General features: G+C 55.2%; 2 protein-coding genes across 3 annotated transcripts; one reads left to right on the plus strand and one right to left on the minus strand.

Moving 5' to 3' along the window:
• Positions 1–1016: 1016 nt before the first annotated feature.
• On the minus strand, positions 1017–21698 carry SYVN1 (synoviolin 1). Of its 2 annotated transcripts, none has more exons than XM_064737135.1 (16): positions 21606–21698; positions 20550–20690; positions 19230–19322; positions 16800–16952; positions 15755–15803; positions 13707–13810; positions 12886–13012; positions 11601–11700; positions 10192–10257; positions 8445–8561; positions 7353–7489; positions 6659–6802; positions 5968–6120; positions 3659–3845; positions 1985–2064; positions 1017–1252 (listed from the first exon to the last, which is right to left on the minus strand). In XM_064737135.1, exons 2-16 carry the CDS (start codon positions 20679–20681, stop codon positions 1116–1118), a joined length of 1779 nt encoding a protein of 592 aa, XP_064593205.1. In that variant the 5' UTR covers positions 20682–20690; positions 21606–21698; the 3' UTR covers positions 1017–1115. The 2 variants fall into 2 exon arrangements, with proteins under 2 accessions (XP_064593205.1, XP_064593206.1); XM_064737136.1 differs by having other exon boundaries at positions 1018–1252; positions 5968–6029; positions 6721–6802.
• Positions 10809–11578, plus strand: LOC135460314 (fibroin heavy chain-like; the record flags this gene model as incomplete). The annotated part of the gene is made up of 2 exons (XM_064737099.1): positions 10809–11196; positions 11262–11578. Coding segments are annotated over exons 1-2 (705 nt in total), but the record flags the coding sequence as incomplete, so codon positions are not given.
• Positions 21699–22007: the final 309 nt, after the last annotated feature.

A 22007-nucleotide genomic window follows, 5' to 3' on the forward strand; every position in this document is an offset into this window, starting at 1 on the left:
AAGGCGCCGTTTGCGTCGGTTCCGGCCGCGGGGTTTCGGAGTTTTGGTTTTTCCCTGAGAATTTGGGGTTCCAGAGGCACTGGGGGCGCGGCCGGGGCTGGGCCAAAAGCGCCCGGAATTGGGCAAAAGTCAGCGAGAAACTGCAACTCCCACCAGTACAAACCAGTACAGACCAGTCTGGGCTGGGGGGTGGGGTTGGGGGTTAATACTGTTAATGGGGAGGGGGCAGAATTCCCAAAATTCCAGGGGAACCCCGAAATTCCATGGAGGGGACCCAAAAATTCCCAAATTTTCCTGGGAAAATGCTGAAATTCCCACGGGTAGGACCCAAATTCGGGGCAATTTCCCCCAAAATTCCCATGGGAACCACAAGGACCCGGCCCTGGCTTGGGGGGAGAGGGGAAATTGGGGGGAAATGGGGAAAAATGGGAAAAATAGAGGGGAAAAGGAAGGAAAATGGGGAGGAAATGGGAAAAATTGATGGAAAATGGGGGGAAATTGGGGGAAAATTGAGATAAGTTGGGAAAAATGGAGAGGAATGAGAAAAAAAGGGGGAAAATGGAGGGGAAAATTGGGAAAAATTGGGGGAAATTGGGAAAATATGGGGAAATATTGAGGAAAATTGGGAGAAATGGAGGATAATTGGGAAAAACTGATAGAAATCAGGAAAAATTGGGGGGAAATTGGGAAAAAATGGGGGCAAACAGCGGGAAAAGGGAGGGGAGAGGGGTTTGGGGCTGGGGAAGTGGGGTGGGGGAGGTGGGAGGGGGTCCTGGGGGAATCTTGGGTCAGTGTGGGGGGTCCCGGTCAGTGGGGGGGGGTCCCGGTTCAGTTTTTGGGGAGATTTTTGGGGGGTCCCAGTCAGTGGGGGGGGGTCCCGGTTCAGTTTTGGGGAGGTTTTGGGGTTTTGGGGGGTCCCGGTCAGTGGGGGGGGAGTCCCGGTTCAGTTTTGGGGAGGTTTTGGGGGTTTTGGGGGGTCCCGGTCAGTGGGGGGGGGTCCCGGTTCAGTTTTGGGGGTTTTGGGGGGTCCCAGTCAGTGGGGGGGGTCCCGGGTTGGTTTTGGGGGGTCCCGGTTCAGTTTTGGGGGGGTTTTGGGTCAGTTTTGGGGGTCCCGGTCAGTGGGGGGGGGTCCCCAGCCTCTGCAGGCGCCGCCGCCGCAGCTCGGCCGTGTCGGGGCCCTCTGGGGGTTCAGGGCCCTCTGGGGGCTCCTCGGTGCCTTCGGCCTCCTCCTCATCCTCAGCGGGGGCGGCATCTGCGGGGACACCGGGGGCCAACGGCTTGGACCGGTTTGCACCGGCTCAAACCAGTGCAGAGCCAGTTAACACCAGTGCAGAACCAGTTTAACCCATTTCAGCCCAGTCCCTCCCAGTCCCTCCCAGTCCCCCCCAGTCCCTCCCAGTCCATCCCAGTCCCCCCCAATCCCTCCCAGTCCCCCCCAGTCCATCCCAGTCCCCCCCAGTCCCTCCCAGTCCATCCCAGTCCATCCCAGTCCCTCCCAGTTTATCCAGTCCATCCCAGTCCCTCCCAGTCCCCCCCAGTCCCCCCCAGTCCATCCCAGTCCCCCCCAGTCCCTCCCAGTCCCCCCCAGTCCATCCCAGTCCCCCCCAGTCCCTCCCAGTCCATCCCAGTCCCCCCCAGTCCCTCCCAGTCCCTCCCAGTTTACCCCGGTCCCCCCCAGTCCCCCCCAGTCCCTCCCAGTTTACCCAGTCCCTCCCAGTCCCTCCCAGTCCCTCCCAGTTTACCCCAGTCCCCCCCAGTCCCTCCCAGTTTACCCCAGTCCCTCCCAGTTTACCCCAGTCCCTCCCAGTCCCCCCCAGTCCCTCCAGTCCCCCCCAGTCCCTCCCAGTCCCTCCCAGTTCACTCCCAGTCCATCCCAGTTTATCCAGTTCCATCCCAGTCCCTCCCAGTCCATCCCAGTTCACTCCCAGTCCATCCCAGTTTATCCAGTTCCATCCCAGTCCCCCCCAGTCCCTCCCTCTCTCACCGCTGCCTCCGGCGGCTCCCGGGGGCTCCTCCGGGGGGCTCTCACGGGGGGGGGGCGGCCGGGGGGCGCCTCGGGGGGTCCTGGGGGGGGCACGGAGTCAGCGCGAGGGGGGGAGGGGGGGGTGGGGCAGCACCGAGCCCTCCCAGTGCTCCCAGTGTGTCCCAGTTTATCCCAGTCCATCCCAGTGCTCCCAGTGTGTTCCAGTTTATCCCGTACCCAATGTGGGCCAGCACGCCCAGGTACTGGCTGATCTGTCATTCCCAGTTTATCCCAGTTTATCCCAGTCCCCCATACCCGAGGTGGGCCAGCACGCCCAGGTACTGGCTGATCTGTGATTCCCAGTCCATCCCAGTTTATCCCAGTCCATCCCAGTATAACCCAGTCCCCCATACCCGATGTGTGCCAGCATGCCCAGGTACTGGCTGATCTGTGATTCCCAGCCATTCCCAGTTTATCCCGTACCCGATGTGTGCCAGCACGCCCAGGTACTGGCTGATCTGTGATTCCCAGTTTATCCCAGTTTATCCCAGTATAACCCAGTCCCCCGTACCCGATGTGGGCCAGCACGCCCAGGTACTGGCTGATCTGTCATTCCCAGCCATTCCCAGTCCATCCCAGTATAACCCAGTCCCCCGTACCCGATGTGGGCCAGCACGCCCAGGTACTGGCTGATCTGTGATTCCCAGTTTATCCCAGTTTATCCCAGTTTGCCCCGTACCCAATATGGGCCAGCACGCCCAGGTACTGGCTGATCTGTGATTCCCAGTCCCTCCCAGTCCATCCCAGTTTATCCCAGTTTGCCCCGTACCCGATGTGGGCCAGCACGCCCAGGTACTGGCTGATCTGTCATTCCCAGTATAACCCAGTTTATCCCATACCCGATGTGGGCCAGCACGCCCAGGTACTGGCTGATCTGTCATTCCCAGTTTATCCCAGTTTGCCCCATACCCGATGTGGGCCAGCACGCCCAGGTACTGGCTGATCTGTCATTCCCAGCCCTTCCCAGTTTATCCCAGTTTATCCCAGTCCATCCCATACCCGATGTGGGCCAGCACGCCCAGGTACTGGCTGATCTGTCATTCCCAGTTTATCCCAGTCCATCCCAGTTTATCCCAGTTTGCCCCGTACCCCAGGTGTGCCAGCACGCCCAGGTACTGGCTGATCTGTCATTCCCAGTCCATCCCAGTCCATCCCAGTTTGCCCCATACCCGATGTGTGCCAGCACGCCCAGGTACTGGCTGATCTGTGATTCCCAGTTCATCCCAGTATAACCCAGTTTATCCCGTACCCCAGGTGTGCCAGCACGCCCAGGTACTGGCTGATCTGTGATTCCCAGTCCATCCCAGTCCATCCCAGTTTGCCCCATACCCGATGTGTGCCAGCACGCCCAGGTACTGGCTGATCTGTGATTCCCAGTTTATCCCAGTATGCCCCAGTCCCCCGTACCCGATGTGGGCCAGCACGCCCAGGTACTGGCTGATCTGTGATTCCCAGTTCATCCCAGTATAACCCAGTTTATCCCGTACCCCAGGTGTGCCAGCACGCCCAGGTACTGGCTGATCTGTGATTCCCAGTCCATCCCAGTTTATCCCAGTCCCCCGTACCCCAGGTGTGCCAGCACGCCCAGGTACTGGCTGATCTGTGATTCCCAGTCCATCCCAGTTTATGCCATACCCGATGTGTGCCAGCACGCCCAGGTACTGGCTGATCTGCAGCATGGCGGCGTCCAGCAGCGTGTGGATGTTGTGCAGGCACTGCAGCCGCGCCTCCAGGTGCTGCCGCTCGTGCCCCTCCAGCGCCCGCAGCTCCTCCTCCGTCAGCCCCGCGAAGCCGGCGGGGGGCACCGGCATGGGGGGCACCCCTGGGGGAATGGAGAGATTCAACCAAACCCCAAACTCCTGAATTCCTGAATTCCTGAATCCCCGAATCCCTGAATCCCCAAATCCCTGAATCCCAAATCACCGGCATGGGGGGCACCCCTGGGGGAATGGGGGATTCAACCAAACCCCAAATTCAACCAAACCCCAAATTCCTGAATCCCCAAATCCCCGAATCCCCAAATCCCAGATCACCGGCATGGGGGGCACCCCTGGCAATGGGGGATTCAACCAAACCCCAAACTCCTGAATTCCTGAATCCCCAAATTCCTGAATCCCCAAATCCCCGAATCCCCAAATTCCTGAATCCCGAATCCCAAATCACCGGCATGGGGGGCACCCCTGGGGGAATGGGGGATTCAACCAAACCCCAAATTCCTGAATTCCTGAATCCCCAAATCCCCAAATCCCAGATCACCGGCATGGGGGGCACCCCTGGGAATGGGGGATTCAACCAAACCCCAAATTCAACCAAACCCCAAATTCCAAATTCCTGAATCCCCAAATTCCTGAATTCCCAAATCCCCGAATCCCAAATCACCGGCATGGGGGGCACCCCTGGGGGAATGGGGATTCAACCAAACCCCAAATTCAACCAAACCCCAAATTCCTGAATTCCCAAATTCCCGAATCCCCAAATCACCGGCATGGGGGGCACCCCTGGGGGAATGGGGGATTCAACCAAACCCCAAATTCAACCAAACCCCAAATTCCAAATTCCTGAATCCCCAAATCCCAAATCACCGGCATGGGGGGCACCCCTGGGGGAATGGAGAGATTCAACCAAACCCCAAATTCCTGAATTCCTGAATCCCCAAATTCCCGAATCCCCAAATCCCTGAATCCCCAAATTCCTGAATTCCCAAATCCCCGAATCCCAGATCACCGGCATGGGGGGCACCCCTGGCAATGGGGGATTCAACCAAACCCCAAACTCCTGAATTCCTGAATCCCCAAATCCCCGAATCCCCGAATCCCAAATCACCGGCATGGGGGGCACTCCTGGGAATGGGGGGCAGAGGGGGAATCAGCCTGGGGTCCCCAAATCCCCTGATTCCCAAATTGCTGAATTCCCAAATCCCAAAATCCCACAATCCCCAAATTTCCAATCCCCAATCCCCAAACTCCCAAATCCCCAATCCCCAGTTCCAAAATCTCCAATCCCCAAATCCCCAACCCCAAATCCCCAATTCCAAAATCCCCAGTTCCCAATCCCCAACCCTCAAATCCCCAAACCCCCAATCCCAATCTCCAAATCCCCAACCCCAACACCTGCAATCCTCAATGCCCAAAATTTCCGGTACCCAATTCCAAAATCCCCAATCCCAAATACCAAACCCCAAATCCACAATCCCCACATCCAAAATCCCAAATCCCCATTTTCACAAATCTCAAAAACCCAATCTCCAACACCCAAATCCTGATTTCCAACTTCCAGTCTGCAAATCCCCAATTCCCAACTCCCAAACCCCAACTCCCAATCCCCAAATCCCAAATCCCCAAATCCCCAATCCCCAAATCCCCAATCCCCAATCCCAAATCCCCAATCCCCAAACCCCAATCCCCCAATCCCAAAACCCCCAAATCCCCAATCCCCAAATCCCCAAATCCCCAATCCCCAAATCCCCAATTCCCCAATTCCAAAATCCCCAAACCCCAACTCCCAAACCCCAATCCCCAAACCCCAAAACCCCAAATCCCCAATCCCCAATCCCCAATCCCCAAACCCCAATCCCCAATCCCCAAATCCCCAATCCCAAACCCCAATCCCCAATCCCCAAATCCCCAATTCCCCAATTCCAAAATCCCCAAATCCCAACTCCCAAACCCCAACTCCCAATCCCCAAACCCCAAATCCCCAATCCCAAATCCCCAATCCCCAAATCCCCAATTCCCCAATTCCAAAATCCCCAAATCCCCAAATCCCAAAACCCCAATCCCCAATCCCCCAATTCCAAAATCCCCAAATACCAACCCCCAAACCCCAATCCCCAAACCCCAAATCCCCAATTCCCCAATCCCCAAATCCCAAAATGCCACATCCCCAATTCCCAAACCCCCAAACCCCAAATCCCCAATCCCAAATTCCCCAGTCCCCGTTCGTACCGAAGAGCGGCGGCCAGGGCATCCCCACCCATGGCGGGGGCAGCGGCAGCCCCGGCACCGCCCCGGCCCCGCCCGGCTCCGACCCCGCAGTGCCGGGAACGGCACCGGGACCAGAACCGGGACCAGAACCGGGACCGGCACCGGGACGGGAACCTGCGGGACACAAACGGGTTGGGGTGGGAAATAATGGGGGTTTGGGGTGGGAAATGGGGTTTGGGGGTGGGCAATGGGGTTTGGGCGGTTTGGGGGATTTGGGGTGTGAAAAGGGGCAGGGGACGGGTTTGGGGGCGATTTGGATTCGGGGGATTTGGGGTGGGAAAAGGGGCTGGAGGGGATTTGAGATTGGATTTGGGGTGGGAAAAGGGGCAGGATGAGATTCGGGGTGGGATTTGGGGTGAGATTTGGGATGGGATTCAGGGTGGGATTCAGGTGGGATTTGGGGTGGGATTCAGGTGGGATTTGGATGGGATTCAGGTGGGATTCAGGGTGGGTTTCAGGTGGGTCTCAGGGTGGGTTTCAGGTGGGTTTCAGGGTGGGTTTCAGGGTGGGTTTCAGGTGGGATTCAGGTGGGTTTCAGGGTGGGTTTCAGGGTAGGATTTGGATGGGTTTCAGATGGGTTTCAGATGGGATTCAGGGTAGGATTTGGGATGGGTTTCAGATGCGTTTCAGGTGGGATTCGGGCTGGACTCACCAGCAGCAGCTCCAGCAGCCGCAGCAGCTCCGTCAGTGCCAGGCGGGGCCGGGGCAGCGGGGCCGGGGCCGGGCGGGAAGGGGCCCACGGGCGGCCAGAACGGGAACATGCCCGGGGGGAACGGGGGCAGCAGCCCCTGGGGAACTGCGGGGACAGAGCGGGGCTGGGAGAGCCGGAACCCCAATTCCCACACTGGGATGTCCCAGGGGCAGAAACAGCCCAGGCTGCCCACGGGGCCTCTCCTTCCCTGTCCGTCTGTCCCCTCCCTGTCCCTTTGTCCCTCCAGCACCGGCCACTTACAGCTGGGGAGTCCCTGTGTCCCCTCCCTGTCCCCCTGTCTGTCCGTCTGTCTGTCTGTCCCATTCACAGTTTGGGGGTTCCCCGCCTCCTGTCTGTCCCTCTGTCCATCTGTCTGTCCCACTCAGTTTGGGGGCTGTGCTGGCGCTGCCGGTGCCTCCAGGGCTGCCCCCCCCCCCCGTCCCCCTGTCCGTCTGTCCCCTCCCTGTCCGTCTGTCTGTCCCACTCACAGTTTGGGGTCCCTGTCCCCATGTCCGTCTGTCCCCTCCCTGTCCGTCCGTCTGTCCCACTCACAGTTGGGGGGCTGTGCCGGCGCTGCCGGTGCCGGTGCCTCCCCCCTGTCTCCTGTCCCCATGTCCGTCTGTCCCCTCCCTGTCCGTCCGTCTGTCCCACTCACAGTTCGGGGGCTGTGCCGGCGCTGCCGGTGCCGGTGCCGGAGCCTCCGGGGGCGGCTGCGGGGGCAGCGATGCCCGGAGCACGTCCATGCGGCACGTGGGGCACGTCTGCTGCCGCTGGAACCACGAGCGCAGGCAGCTGAGGGGTTCATTACACCCTAATTAATACCCTAATTAGTGCCACCCCACAGAACCCCGCTAATTAACCCGTTAATTAACTCCCCTCTTGTTCATTGCTGGCCCCCATGTCTGCTGCCGCTGGAACCACGAGCGCAGGCAGCTGAGGGGTTCATTACACCCTAATTAGTACCTTAATGAGTGCCACCCCGCAGAACCCCCCTAATTAACCCATTAATTAACCCGGTAATTAACTCCCCTCTTGTTCATTGCTGGCCCCCATGTCTGCTGCCGCTGGAACCACGAGCGCAGGCAGCTGAGGGGTTCATTAACCCCCTCATTAACCCCATAATTAACACCTTCATTAGCGCCACCCCAAAACCCCGGCTGCTTTATTCCCCTGGCGGTAATTAACCTGTTCATTAATTTCCATTAATTAATTGCCCCCCCCAGCCCCAAGACCCCTCCATGTCTCTCTGATCCACCCAATGAAGTTTAACCCTTCCCCCACTAATGAACCCATAATTAATTAATCCTGAGTTAACTAATAACTTCATTAACCGCCACTGCAGTGCTGGGGATTGGGATGGGATTGGGATGGAGATGAGGATTGGGATCAAGATGGGATCAGGATCAGGATTGGGATTGGAACTGGGATCAGGATTGGGACTGATCCATTGCAGGCTGGCAGAGCTGTGGTGGTGACCCCCCAAAACCACCCCAAATCCCCAAAACCACCCCAGAACCCCCAAAACCACCCCCAAAACCCCCCAAAACCACCCCAGAATCCCCAAAACCACCCCAGAACCCCCAAAACCACCCCCAAAACCACCCCCAAAACCACCCCAGAATCCCCAAAACCACCCCAGAATCCCCAAAACCACCCCCAAAACCAACCCCAAAACCACCCCAGAATCCCCAAAACCACCCCAGAATCCCCCAAAACCACCCCAAATCCCCAAACCCAAAGATGGCACCTGGTGTGGAAGATGTGGTTGCAGGGCAGGCGCTTGGCGCCCGTCACCATCTCCTCGCGGCAGATGATGCACACGTTGTCCATGGCCTGCAGCTCCTCGGCCGTGGCGTCGGGGTACCTGCGCCAGGGAGCCCCAAAATCCCACAGCTGAACCCAAAATCCCACAGCTGATCCCAAAATATCCCATCACTGATCCCAAAATCCGCCAGGTGAACCCCAAATCCCATCACTGATCCCAAAATCCCACAGCTGAACCCCAAATCCCATCACTGAGCCCAAAATCCCACAGCTGATCCCAAAATATCCCATCACTGATCCCAAAATCCCATCACTGATCCCAAAATCCCACAACTGATCCCAAAATCCCATAACTGATCCCAAAATCCCATCACTGATCCCAAAATCCACCAGCTGAACCCCAAATCCCATCACTGATCCCAAAATCCCATCACTGATCCCAAAAATCCCATAGCTGAGCCCAAAATATCCCATAGCTGATCCGAAAATCCCACAGCTGATCCCAAAAATCCACAGCTGATCCCAAAATCCCACAGCTGACCCCAAAATCCCACAGCTGACCCCAAATATCCCCCAGCTCTGGGCAGTTCAGGGGAAAAGGGACCTTGGGTTTTGCTCAATGGGTTTTGGTTGAATTCCCAAAAGCCCCAAACCCTCCCAGTGCTCCCAGTTCCATCCCAGTTACCCAGTGGGGCCAGGACCATTAGGGGCTAGACCTCCCTTGGGATTTGGGGTTTTTGGGGTGCTTTGGGGGGTTTTTGGGGTGGATGACACAGGTTTTTGGGGTGGTTTGGGGTTTTTGGGGTGGATGACACAGGTTTTGGGGGTGGTTTGGGGTTTTTGGGTGGATGACACAGGTTTTGGGGGGGTTTTGGGTTTTTGGGGTGGTTTTGGGGTTTTTGGGTGGATGACACAGTGTTTTTGGGGTTTTTGGGGTGGATGACACAGGTTTTGGGTTGGTTTGGGGTTTTTGGGTGGTTTGGGGGTTTTTGGGTGGATGACACAGGTTTTTGGTGGTTTGGGGTGGATGACACAGGTTTTTGGGGTGGTTTGGGGGGTTTTTGGGGTGGATGACACAGGTTTTTGGGGTGGATGACACAGGTTTTTGGGGTTTTTGGGGTGGATGTCACAGGTTTTTGGGGTGGATGACACAGGTTTTTGGGGTTTTTGGGGTGGATGACACGGGTTTTTGGGGTGGTTTGGGGTTTTTTTGGGGTGGTTTGGGGTTTTTGGGGTGGATGACACAGGTTTTGGGTGTTTTGGGGTTTTTGGGGTGGATGACACAGGTTTTGGGGTGTTTTGGGGTGGTTTGGGGTGGATGAGGTTTTTGGGGTGTTGGGGTTTTGGGGTGGTTTGGTTTTGGGGTGTTGGGTTTTGGGTGGATGACACAGGTTTTGGGTGTTTGGGGTGGTTTGGGTTTTTGGGGTGGATGACACAGGTTTTTGGGGGTTTTTGGGGTGGATGACACAGGTTTTGGGGTTTTTGGGGTGGATGACACAGGTTTTTGGGGTTTTTGGGGTGGATGACACAGGTTTTGGGGTGATTTGGGGTGGATGACACAGGTTTTTGGGGTGGATGACACAGGTTTTTGGGGTGGTTTGGGGTTTTGGGGTGGATGACACAGGTTTTTGGGGTTTTTGGGGTGGTTTGGGGTTTTGGGGTGGATGACACAGGTTTTTGGGGTGGATGACACAGGTTTTTGGGGTGTTTTTGGGGAAGCAGGCACTCACAGCGTGTTCATGTTGCGGATGGCCCGGCGGGACATGATGGCGTCGGTGACGGCCTTCTTGAACTGCCTGAGGGGAAACGGGGCGGGATTGGGGCTGGGATCAGATCGGGATTGGGAATGGGGTGGGACCAGATTGGGATGGGATGGGATCAGGGGTGGGATCAGGATCGGGACCAGGACCAGGATCAGGACCAGGATCAGGCCCGGGATCAGGACCAGGATCGGGACCAGGACCAGGACCAGGACCAGGATCAGGATCGGGATCAGGACCAGGATCAGGACCAGGACCAGGATCAGGATCAGGATCGGGATCAGGATCGGGATCAGGCCCGGGATCAGGACCAGGATCGGGATCAGGACCAGGATCAGGATCAGGATCAGGACCAGGATCGGGATCAGGACCAGGATCAGGATCAGGATCAGGATCAGGATCAGGACCAGGACCAGGATCAGGATCAGGATCGGGATCAGGATCGGACCAGGATCAGGACGGGATCAGGACCAGGATCAGGACCAGGACCAGGATCGGGACCAGGATCGGATCAGGATCAGGACGGACCAGGACTCAGGACCAGGTCAGGCCAGGATGCGAGGATCGGATAGGACCAGGATCAGTGCATGGAAGGCCAGGCATCACGGATCAGTGGGACAGGATCGGGACCAGGGACAGGATGGGATAGCGGTCAGGACCAGGACCATGAATCAGGATCGGGATCAGGATCAGGACCAGGATCAGGATCAGGACCAGGACCAGGATCAGGATCAGGACCAGGATCAGGACCAGGATCAGGACCAGGATCAGGATCGGGATCAGGATCAGGACCAGGACCAGGATCGGGATCAGGATCGGGATCAGGATCGGGATCAGGACCGGGATCAGGACCAGGATCAGGATCGGGATCAGGACCAGGACCAGGACCAGGACCAGGATCGGGATCAGGACCAGGACCAGGATCGGGATCAGGATCGGGATCAGGATCAGGATCAGGATCAGGACCAGGATCAGGATCAGGACCAGCACCAGGACCAGGACCAGGACCAGGATGGGGACCAGGACCAGGACCAGGACCAGGATGGGATCAGGACCAGGACCGGGATCAGGATCAGGATCAGGATCAGGACCAGGATCAGGACCAGGATCAGGATCAGGACCAGGACCAGGATCAGGACCAGGACCAGGACCAGGATCAGGACCAGGATCAGGACCAGGATCAGGACCAGGATCAGGATCAGGACCAGGATCAGGACCAGGACCAGGATCAGGATCGGGATCAGGATCGGGACCAGGACCAGGATCGGGACCAGGATCGGGACCAGGATCGGGATCAGGACCAGGATCAGGACCAGGATCAGGATCAGGACCAGGACCAGGACCAGGACCAGCAGCGGGATCCACCCACGCGGCCTCACCTCATGGCCAGGTACATGGGGCGGATGGCGAAGAGCGGGAAGGTGTGCACCTTGATCATGATGGTCATGAAGGCCATGTAGAGCAGCACCTTGATCAGCCCTGGGGACACACGGGGACATTGGGGCAGCCCAAGGCCGCTGAGGGGACCGGCTGAGCGAGCCTGGGTTGGCCAGCCCACACCGGCCAAACACCAGCGACACTCCAGCTCTGGCTGACACCAGACCAGTCCAACAGCAGCGCTCTGAGTCCTCATTAATGAACAAAAACCCGTTGGAAACCAAAACTCTGACTCTGTTCATCAACCAAAACAACCGAACACCAAGGCTTTGACTCTTCATTGACCGATGAACATCAGCCGAGCACCACCAGGGCTTTGACTCTTCATTGACCTACCAACACCCCAACACCTCGTTAACCAAGGCCTAATTGACCAACACCCCAACACTTAACTCATTAACCAAGGCCTAATTGACCAACACCCCAACACTTAACTCATTAACCAAGGCCTAATTAACCAACACCCCAACACTTAACTCATTAACCACGGCCTAATTGACCAACCAACACCCCAACACTTAACTCCTCGTTAACCAAGGCCTAATTGACCTACCAACACCCCAACACTTAACTCGTTAACCACGGCCTAATTAACCAACACTCCCACCACTTAACTCCTCGTTAACCAAGGCCTAATTGAGCCCCCCCCATAACTCAGATCATCATTAATGAACAAAAACCCGTTGGAAACCAAAACTTTCAGTTTTTGTCGTCCAACCAAGACTTCAACTCTTCATTGACCGATGAAGACCAGCCGAGCACCACCAGGGCTTTGACTCTTCATTGACCAACCAACACCCCAACACCTCGTTAACCAAGGCCTAATTAACCAACCAACACCCCAACACTTAACTCATTAACCACGGCCTAATTAACCAACACCCCAACACTTAACTCCTCCTTAACCAAGGCCTGATTGACCAACCAACCAACCAACACCCCAACACCTCCTCATTAACCACGGCCTAATTAACCAACACTCCCACCACTTAACTCCTCGTTAACCAAGGCCTAATTGAGCCCCCCCCATACTTCAGATCATCATTAATGAACAAAAACCCGTTGGAAACCAAAACTTTCAGTTTTTGTTGTCCAACCAAGACTTCAACTCTTCATTGACCAACCGAGCACCCCCAAGGCTTTGACTCTTCATTGACCAACCAACGCCCCAACCCCTCCTCATTAACCAGAGAGTTAATTAACTCCTAATCACCCCCTGGCCCGTACCGGTGAAGAGCTCGGTGTAGAGCATGAACACGGCCTTGTTGTCCCAGGGGTTGTCGTTCTGCAGGTCGATGGAGTGCAGCACGTACTTGATGAAGATGGTCAGCACCATGGTCAGCAGGATGGCGTACTGGGGACAGCGAGGCGCCGGCTGGGACCCCGGCCTGGGGGGCTCTGGGACCCCGGCCTGGGGGGCTCTGGGACCCTGGGGGGGCTCTGGGACCCCGGCCTGGGGGGCTCTGGGACCCCCTGGGGTTGGCCGCTGGGGGCTTGACCCGTGACCCGGGACCCGGCTGGGGCCTGGACCTGGGGGGCTGGACCGCCTGGGGCTGGACCCTGGGGGGCTCTGGGACCCCTGGGGCTTGGACCTGGGGGGGCTCTGGGACCCGCCTGGGCTCTGGGACCCTGGGGGGCTTGGACCGGCTGGGGTTGGACCCCGCTGGGGGGCTCTGGACCTGGGGGTGACCTGGGGGCCTGGGACCCCTGGGGGCTCTGGGACCCGGGGGCTCTGGGACCCTGGGGGGCTCTGGGACCCCGCCTGGGGCTGACCCTGGGGGGCTCTGGGACCCTGGGGGCTCTGGCCCTGGGGGGCTCTGGCCCGGCCTGGGCCTGGACCGGCTGGGGCTCTGGGACCCGCTGGGGCTCGGGACCCTGGGGGGCTCTGGGACCCGGGACCCCGGACCGCTGGGGGTTGGGACCTGGGGCTCTGGGACCCCCGGCCTGGGGGGCTCTGGGACCCCGGCCTGGGGGGCTCTGGGACCCCCTGGGGGGCTCTGGGACCCCCTGGGGGGCTCTGGGACCCCCCGGGACCCCCCCCCACCCACCTCGAAGCCGAAGACGAGCTGCACGGAGGCGCCGCGGGTCAGGATGCTGTGGTACGCGTGGCTGACAAAGAGGAAATCCAGGATGCCCAGCAGGAACATCAGCGCTGCCAGGAGACACCAAAATTCAGCAAAAGGGCCCCAAAAATCATGAAGAGCAAAATCAAGTCCAATCAGCAAAAGGGCCAAAATCACAGACCAGAAATGAACGGGTCCCAAATGAAGATCCAAATCACAAAGATCAAATCAAGTCAAACAGCAAAGGCCCAAAAAATCAACAGAACCCAACAACAGTCCAAATCAGCAAGGGCAATCACAGAAGCCAAAATAAAAAACAAATCAGCAAAAGATGCAGAATCAAAGTCCAAATAACATCCAAATATCAACAAAGTCCAAAAATGAGCAGCCAAAAATAACAGTCCAAATGACAGGTCCCATAAAAAAACAGTCAAAATACGATCAAAAAATCAAGGTCCAATCAGCAAAGGGCCCAGAAAATCAACAGAAGAACCCAAAATATCAACAAAAGAGACCAAAAAATCAGCAAAAGGGCCCAAAAAATCAACAGAAGAGCCCAGAAAATCAACAGGTCCCAAAAATGAACAGATCCCAAAAATCAACAAAAGATCCCAAAAAATGAACAGGTCCCTAGAAATTAACAGATCCCAAAAAATGAACAGGTCCCATAAAATGAACAGGTCCCAAAAAATCAACGGATCCAAAAAAATGAACAGATCCCAAAAGATGAACAGACCCCAAAAAATGAACAGGTCCTAAAAAATGAACGGATCCCATTTTTCCACTTTGGGAACCACATCCCTAAATCCCATATTTCCCTTTTAAGGAAGTAAATTCCTAAATCCCATTTTTCTGATTTTAGGAACCACATCCCTAAATCCCGTTTTAGGCAGTAAATCCCTAAATCCCATTTTGGGAACCACATCCCTAAATCCCATTTTTCTTTTCTTTTACTCTCCCATTTTAGGCAGTAAATCCCTTAATCCCACTTTCATCCCTAAATCACATTTTATCTAATCCCAATTTCCCATTTTCAGTACCAATCCCTAATTCCATTTCAATCCCCAATCCCATTTCCCCCATTTCAGGTAGCAAATCCCCTAATCCCACTTTCAATCCCTGAATCCCAATTTCCATTTAGGAGCAAATCCCTGAATTCCATTTTTTTTTTCCTCCCAAACTGCCACTTTCATCCCTAAATCCCACTTTCATCCCCAATCCCATTTTCCCATTTCAGTCAGTAAATCCCTAAATCCCATTTTCATCCCCAATCCCATTTTCCCATTTCAGGTAGCAAATCCCTAAATCCCACTTTCATCCCTAAATCTCATTTTTATCTCCAAATCCCATTTTCCCATTTCAGGTAGCAAATCCCTAAATCCCATTTTCATCCCTAAATCCCATTTTCCCATTTTAGGGAGCAAATCCCTAAATCCCATTTTCATCCCCAATCCCATTTTTCCATTTCAGGTAGCAAATCCCTAAATCCCACTTTCATCCCTAAATCCCAATTTCCCATTTTAGGAAGCAAATCCCTAAATCCCATTTTTATCCCTAAATCCCATTTTCATCCCCAATCCCATTTTTATCCCTAAATCCCATTTTCATCCCCAATCCCATTTTCATCCCTAAATCCCATTTTTATCCCTAAATCCCATTTTCATCCCCAATCCCATTTTCCCATTTTAGGAAGCAAATCCCTAAATCCCATTTTCATCCCTAAATCCCATTTTCATCCCTAAATCCCATTTTCATCCCTAAATCCCATTTTCATCCCTAAATCCCGTTTTCATCCCCAATCCCATTTCCCATTTCAGGAACCCCAATCCCATTCCCCGCCCCGTTTTCCCGCGGATCCAGGCCGTGTTTTCCCCCCACCCCCCCTCGTTAACGAACCCTGCTGATTACCCTAATTGGGCTTATCAGGCCCCAGCAGGCCCTGGGCTGCTTTTGGGGTTGTTTTTGGGGCTGTTTTGGGGTTGTTTTTGGGGTTTTTTGGGCCGTTCCCCAAAGAGATGCAAACCAGAACTCACAGACGATGCGGAAGTGGAACAGCCACGAGATGTTGGGGCTCCTCTCCATCTGTGGGGGCAAAATTCAATTTTTTATTAAAAATTTGGGGTTTGGGGTCAATTTTGGGCTGTTTGGGGTGGTTCTGGGTAAATTTTGGGGTGGTCTCAGGCTGGTTTGGGGTTATTTTTGGGTGTCTCAGTTATTTTTGGGCTGGTTTTGGTTTGATTTCAGGTTCTTTTTGGGGCAGTTTTGGGCTGATTTTGGGTTGGTTCAGGCTGGTTTTGGGGTGGGTTTGGGGCAGTTTTGGGCTGATTTTGGGTTGGGTTTGGATTTGGGTTGCTTTAGGCTGATTTAGGGCTGGTTAGAGCTGATTTGGGGATATTTTTGAGTTGGTTTTTGGTTGATTTCAGGTTATTTTTAGAGTTATTTTTGGGGTAGTATTTGGGGTTATTTTTGGGGCTGGCTTTGGGTTATTTTTGGGGTGGTTTTGGGCTGATTTGGGGTTATTTTTGGGGTAGTTTTGAGCTGATTTTCAGTTGGGTTTGGGTTGGTTTAGGCCGATTTAGGCCTAATTAGAACTGATAAGGGATTATTTTTGGGTTGATTTACGTTGATTTGCGGTTTTTGGGCTGGTTCAGGCTGGTTTAGGGTTATTTTTGGGTTGGTTTCGAGTTGATTTCAGATTATTTTTGAGCTGCTTTCAGGTTATTTCTGGGTTTATTTTCAGGTTGATTTCAGGTTATTTTTGGGTTGGTTTCAGGTTATTTTTCGGTTGATTTAGGGTTATTTTGCGTTGGTTTACATTGATTTCAGGTTATTTTTGGGTTTATTTTCAGGCTGGTTTCAGGTTATTTTTGGGCTGGTTTAGGGTTATTTTGGGTTGGTTTATTTTCAGGTTATTTTTGGGTTTATTTTCAGGCTGATTTCAGGTTATTTTCAGGCTGGTTTCAGGTTATTTTTGTGCTGCTTTCAGGCAGGTTCTGGGCTGATCCTGGCTGATTTTTGGGCTGGATTTGGGGTTTTTTGGGGCCGTTTTTGAGCCGTTTTCCCGCTGCCGACACTCACGAAATCCACGCGGTCCTCGGCCAGCCAGTGGAAGCACTTGAGGAAGAGGAGGAGGGTGAAGAGGGCGACGAAGCGCGGGCTGAAGTCGTCCCTGAAGACGGTGAAGGCCAGGCAGGTCTCGGTCACCGCGTACCACGAGCGCTCCAGGAGGTGCTGGGGACAGAGCAGGGGCTGGAGCCCAAACGGGGCCAGAACGCACCCCAAAAACCCTGGGGGGGTTAAAATTCACCCCAAAATTCACCCCAAAAACCCTGGGGGCTCAAAATTCACCCCAAAATCACCCCAAAAACCCTGGGGGTCAAAATGCACCCCAAAACGGGGGCACCAGAACCGTCACCCCAAAAACCCTGGGGGATCAAAATCCCCCACAACCCGATAAAATACAAAACACCCAAAAACCCTGGGGGGTCCCCCAAAAAAATGTAAAACACCCAAAACAACCCCTGGGGGTCAAAATTCACCCCAAAATGCACCCAAAAACCCTGGGGGGAAATCAAAAATGTCACCCCAAAAATCCTGGGGAAATCAAAAATACTCAAACACCCCAAAAACCCTGGGGGAGTCAAAATTACCGCAAAAACCTGGATCAAATCACCACCAAACTGGGGGCTCAAAATTCACCCCAAACACCCCAAAAACCCTGGGAATCAAATTCACCCAAAATCACTCAAACCCTGCAAAATGCACCAAAATTGGGGGATCAAAATCCTACCCCAAAAACCCGGGGTCAAATTCATCCAAAAACTCTGGGGTCAAAATCCACCCCAAAACGGCACCAAAAACATTGGGATCAAAATTCCCCCAAAATTCAGCCCAAAAACCTTGGGGATCAAAATTCCCCCAAAATTCACCCCAAAAACCTTGGGGGGATCAAAATTCACCATCACCCAAAACCTTGGGGATAAAATTCCCCCCCAAAAACCCTGGGGGATCAAAATTCACCCCAAAAACCCTGGGGGGTCAAAATTCACCCCAAAATTCACCCCAAAAACCCTGGGGGATCAAAATTCACCCCAAAATTCACCCCAAAAACCCTGGGGGATCAAAATTCACCCCAAAAACCCTGGGGGGTCAAAATTCACCCCAAAACGGGGCCAAAACGCACCCCAAAAACCCTGGGGGGGCAAAATTCACCCCAAAACGGGGCCCAAAAACCCTGGGGGGGTTAAAATTCACCCCAAAATTCACCCCAAAAACCCTGGGGGGTCAAAATTCACCCCAAAAACCCTGGGGGATCAAAATTCACCCCAAAAACCCTGGGGGATCAAAATTCACCCCAAAAACCCTGGGGGATCAAAATTCACCCCAAAAACCCTGGGGGCTCAAAATTCACCCCAAAAACCCTGGGGGATCAAAATTCACCCCAAAAACCCTGGGGGATCAAAATTCACCCCAAAATGCACCCCAAAAACCCTGGGGGGATCAAAATTCACCCCAAAAACCCTGGGGAATCAAAATTCACCCCAAAAACCCTGGGGGGTCAAAATTCACCCCAAAACGGGGCCCAAAAACCCTGGGAGTTTGAAATCCTTCCCCAAAATTCTCTCCCCAAATAGCACCAAAGATTTTCTGGGGTCATAAATTCCTCTCCAAATGGCAACAAATCCCCCCAAATTGCATCAAAAACCTTCTGGGGTCCAAAACTCCCCCCCTAAATCAGCACCAAAAACATCTTGGAGTCCAAAATTCCCCCAAAATTAGCCCCAAAAACCCTCTGAGGTCAAAATTCCCCCCTAAATCAGCACCAAAAATGTTCTGGGGTGATAAATTCTTCTCCAAATGGCAACAAATCCCCCCAGATTGCACCAAAACCCCCCCAAATCAGCCCCAAAGACTTTCTGGGGTTCCAAACTGCCCCTAAGTCAGCCCCAAAGCGTTTCTGGAGTCCAAAACTCCCCCTCAATCAGGACCAAAGAATTTCTGGAGTCAAAAATTTCCCCCTAAATCAGCACCAAAGACATTCTGGAGTCCCAATCTCCCCCAAACTCAGCCCCAAACCCTTTTGGGGTCCCAATCTCCCCCCAATCTCCCCCCAAACCCTTTTGGGGTCCCAATCTCCCCCCAAACCAGCCCCAGACCCGTTTGGGGTCCCAATCTCCCCCCAAACCAGCCCCAGACCCTTTTGGGGTCCCAATCTCCCCCCAAACTCAGCCCCAGACCCTTTTGGGGTCCCAATCCCCCCCCAAAGCAGCCCCAACCTTTTGGGGTCCCAATCTCCCCCAAACTCAGCCCCAGACCCTTTTGGGGTCCCAATCTCCCCCCAAACTCAGCCCCAGACCCTTTTGGGGTCCCAATCTCCCCCAAACTCAGCCCCAGACCCTTTTGGGGTCCCAATCTCCCCCCAAACTCAGCCCCAGACCCTTTTGGGGTCCCAATCTCCCCCCAAAGCAGCCCCAGACCCGTTTGGGGTGCCAGCCCCCCATCTCTCACCTCCATCTCGGCCGCCCGCAGCTGCCCGAAGAACACCTTGCCCATGAACTTGCCCAGCAGGAACACGAGCACAAAGGCCTGGATGTACAGCACCTGCAAGCAGGACACCCCAAAAGCGGGGCTGGGGTCACCCTGGGGGGTTTGGGACCCCAAAAATGGGATTTGGGGTCACCCTGGGGGGTTTGGGACCCCTAAACGCATCCTGAGGGGGTTCTGGTACCCCCAAACCCACCCTGAGGGGATCCTGGTACCTCAAAAATGGGATTGGGGTCACTCTGGGGGGTTTGGGACCCCAAAAATGGGATTGGGGTCACTCTGGGGGGTTTGGGACCCCAAAATGGATTTGGGATTGGGTTGGGCCCTAAACCCTGGGGGTCTGGGACCCCAAACCCACCCTGAGGGGATCCTGGTACCTCAAAAATGGGATTTGGGGTCACCCTGGGGGTTTGGGACCCCAAAAATTGTCATTGTGGGGGGTCACCCTGGGGTGGTTGGGTTGGTACCCAAAAGGATTGGCACCCTGGGGGTTCTGGGACCCAAAAATGGATTTGGGGTCACTCTGGGGGGTTTGGGACCCCCAAATGCATCCTGGAGGGGGTTCTGGTACCCCAAAAATGGGATTTGGGGTCACCCTGGGGGGTCTGGGACCCCAAAAATGGGATTTGGGGTCACTCTGGGGGGTCTGGTACCCCAAAAATGCATCCTGAGGGGGTTCTGGTACCCCAAACCCACCCTGAGGGGATCCTGGTACCTCAAAAATGGGATTGGGGTCACCCTGGGGGGTTTGGGTCCCTAAATCATCTAGGGGATCCTTGGTTACCCCAAAAATGGATTGGGTACCCTGGGGGTTTGGACCCCAAAAATGGAATTTGGGGTCACTCTGGGGGTCTGGTACCCCAAAATGCATCCTGAGGGCATTCTGGTACCCCAAATCCAGCCTGGGGGGTTCTGGTACCTCAAAAATGGGATTGGGGTCACTCTGGGGGGTTTGGGTCCCTAAATCGATCCTAGGGGGGATCCTGGTACCCCAAAAATGGGATTGGGGTCACCCTGGGGGTTTGGGACCCCAAAAATGGCATTTGGGGTGACCCTGGGGGGTTTGGGACCCTAAATCCATCCTTAGGGGGGGAACTGGTACCCCAAATTCATCCTTAGAGGGTTCTGGGACCCCAAAAATGGGATTTGGGGTCACCCTGGGGGGGTTTGGGACCCTAAACCGATCCTGGGGGGATCCTGGTACCCCAAACCCACCCTGGGGGGGACTTTGGTCAGTTAATGAGGGGTTAATTAGGGGTAATTAACAAAGAACAGAGCACTCACAGCCATGCTGGGGCTGGATTTGGTCAGGTAAACCACGGTAGGGTAGAACTGGTGCTTCAGGTAATAGGCGTGGGCAACCACGGCCGTGGTGAGAGCCAGGCTGCCCGCCATGACCAGGGCTGTGCACAGCATGGCCTCGGCCTGGAAACACCCAAAATTAATAATATTAATAATATATTCATATTTAACTGCATCATAAATAATAATTCACATTTCATACCATAAAAATAACCCTCAGGGATTCAGCTGCCTCTATTCATTTACATCATTCCATTTCGCCACCAACAGCCAGGCTGCCGTGCACGGCATGGCCTTGGCCTGGAACCCACAAAAACCAGGGGTTTAACCCCAAAATAACCCACATTTAACCCCAAAATAACCCACATTTAACCCCAAAATAACCCACATTTAACCCCAAATTAATCCACATTTAACCCCAAAATAACCCACATTTAACCCCAAAATAACCCACATTTAACCTCAAAAATCATTCCAGGGGTTTGGGGCTGGCCCAAGGTGATTTTTTAGCTCATTAACGATTCCTGTGACAATTAAATGAGATTTTTTAAACCGAGCTCTCGGTCACTGCTGGTTCCTGTCCCTCACTGTGCTGGCACCTGGTGTGCCCAGGTGGCACCTGTCCCTCTGTCCCTCTGTCCGTCTGTCCCCCCTCAATGTCCCCAAACCCTCCAGGTCCCCCTACGTCTGTCTGTCCCTCTCCATGTCCATCTGTCCCCCTTCCCTGTCCGTCTGTCCCCTCACGCCCCTCAGGGTCCCCTCACGCAGCCCCCCATGTCCCCGCACCCTCAGCTCCCCCTACGTCTGTCTGTCCCCTCACTGTCCCTCTGTCCCCTCACGCCCCTCAGGGTCCCCTCACGCCCCTCAGCCCCCCCCACCCCCCTCACAGCCGCGTCCCCTCCTCCCCAGGATCCCCAACTGTCACCGCTCCCTCCGCTCGCCCCGAGCCCCGCTTTGCCCCCGGTTCCTCCCGAGCCCCCCCCGGTTCCCCGCCCGCCCCCGGCGCCGCTGCCGCCCCCGGAGCCCCCCGGGACTCACCGGGCCCGACCCCGCCTCAGCCCAGCCCGGCCGCTCCCACACCGGAACCGCCTCAGCGCGCGACACCTCACTTCCGCCCGGACCGCACCACCACCTGTCCGGGGGGAGACCGGGGGGGGGCCACTCTCTTCCTGCTCTCCACACCTCGCCCCCCAGAGCAGCTTCTCCCTACAGAGATCCTGATGAGCCCTCTCGTCCTCCCTCGCACGGGGATTGTGAGGGGCCGTGACGCTCCTAAACCCTGAACCGTTGAGCTCCCCCCCTGCACGCCCGCGCTTGGTACGCTCCGAGCGGCCCCGCAGCCAGCGCGGGTTGGGCGGGGACGAGCAGGGTCCCGTGGCTCGCGCTCATTGGCCAGGCGCGGCGGGGCTCGGCCAATCAGAAAAATCCCCCGCGCGACGC

This window comes from Zonotrichia leucophrys, unplaced genomic scaffold, assembly GCF_028769735.1.
Source record: "Zonotrichia leucophrys gambelii isolate GWCS_2022_RI unplaced genomic scaffold, RI_Zleu_2.0 Scaffold_34_1600103, whole genome shotgun sequence".
NCBI classification, from domain to species: Eukaryota; Metazoa; Chordata; class Aves; order Passeriformes; family Passerellidae; genus Zonotrichia; species Zonotrichia leucophrys.

Bases quoted from the DNA above. Each gene is read 5' to 3' on its own strand.
- SYVN1 (XM_064737135.1), bottom strand. From the start codon at position 20,681: ATGCTGTGCACAGCCCTGGTCATGGCGGGCAGCCTGGCTCTCACCACG. The intron at 11,701-12,885 runs GTACGGGCCAGG...GTGTGTCCCCAG, and splicing joins CTACACCGAGCTCTTCACCG to GGCTGATCAAGGTGCTGCTC. The intron at 10,258-11,600 runs GTGAGGCCGCGT...GTTTCCCCTCAG, and splicing joins CCCATGTACCTGGCCATGAG to GCAGTTCAAGAAGGCCGTCA.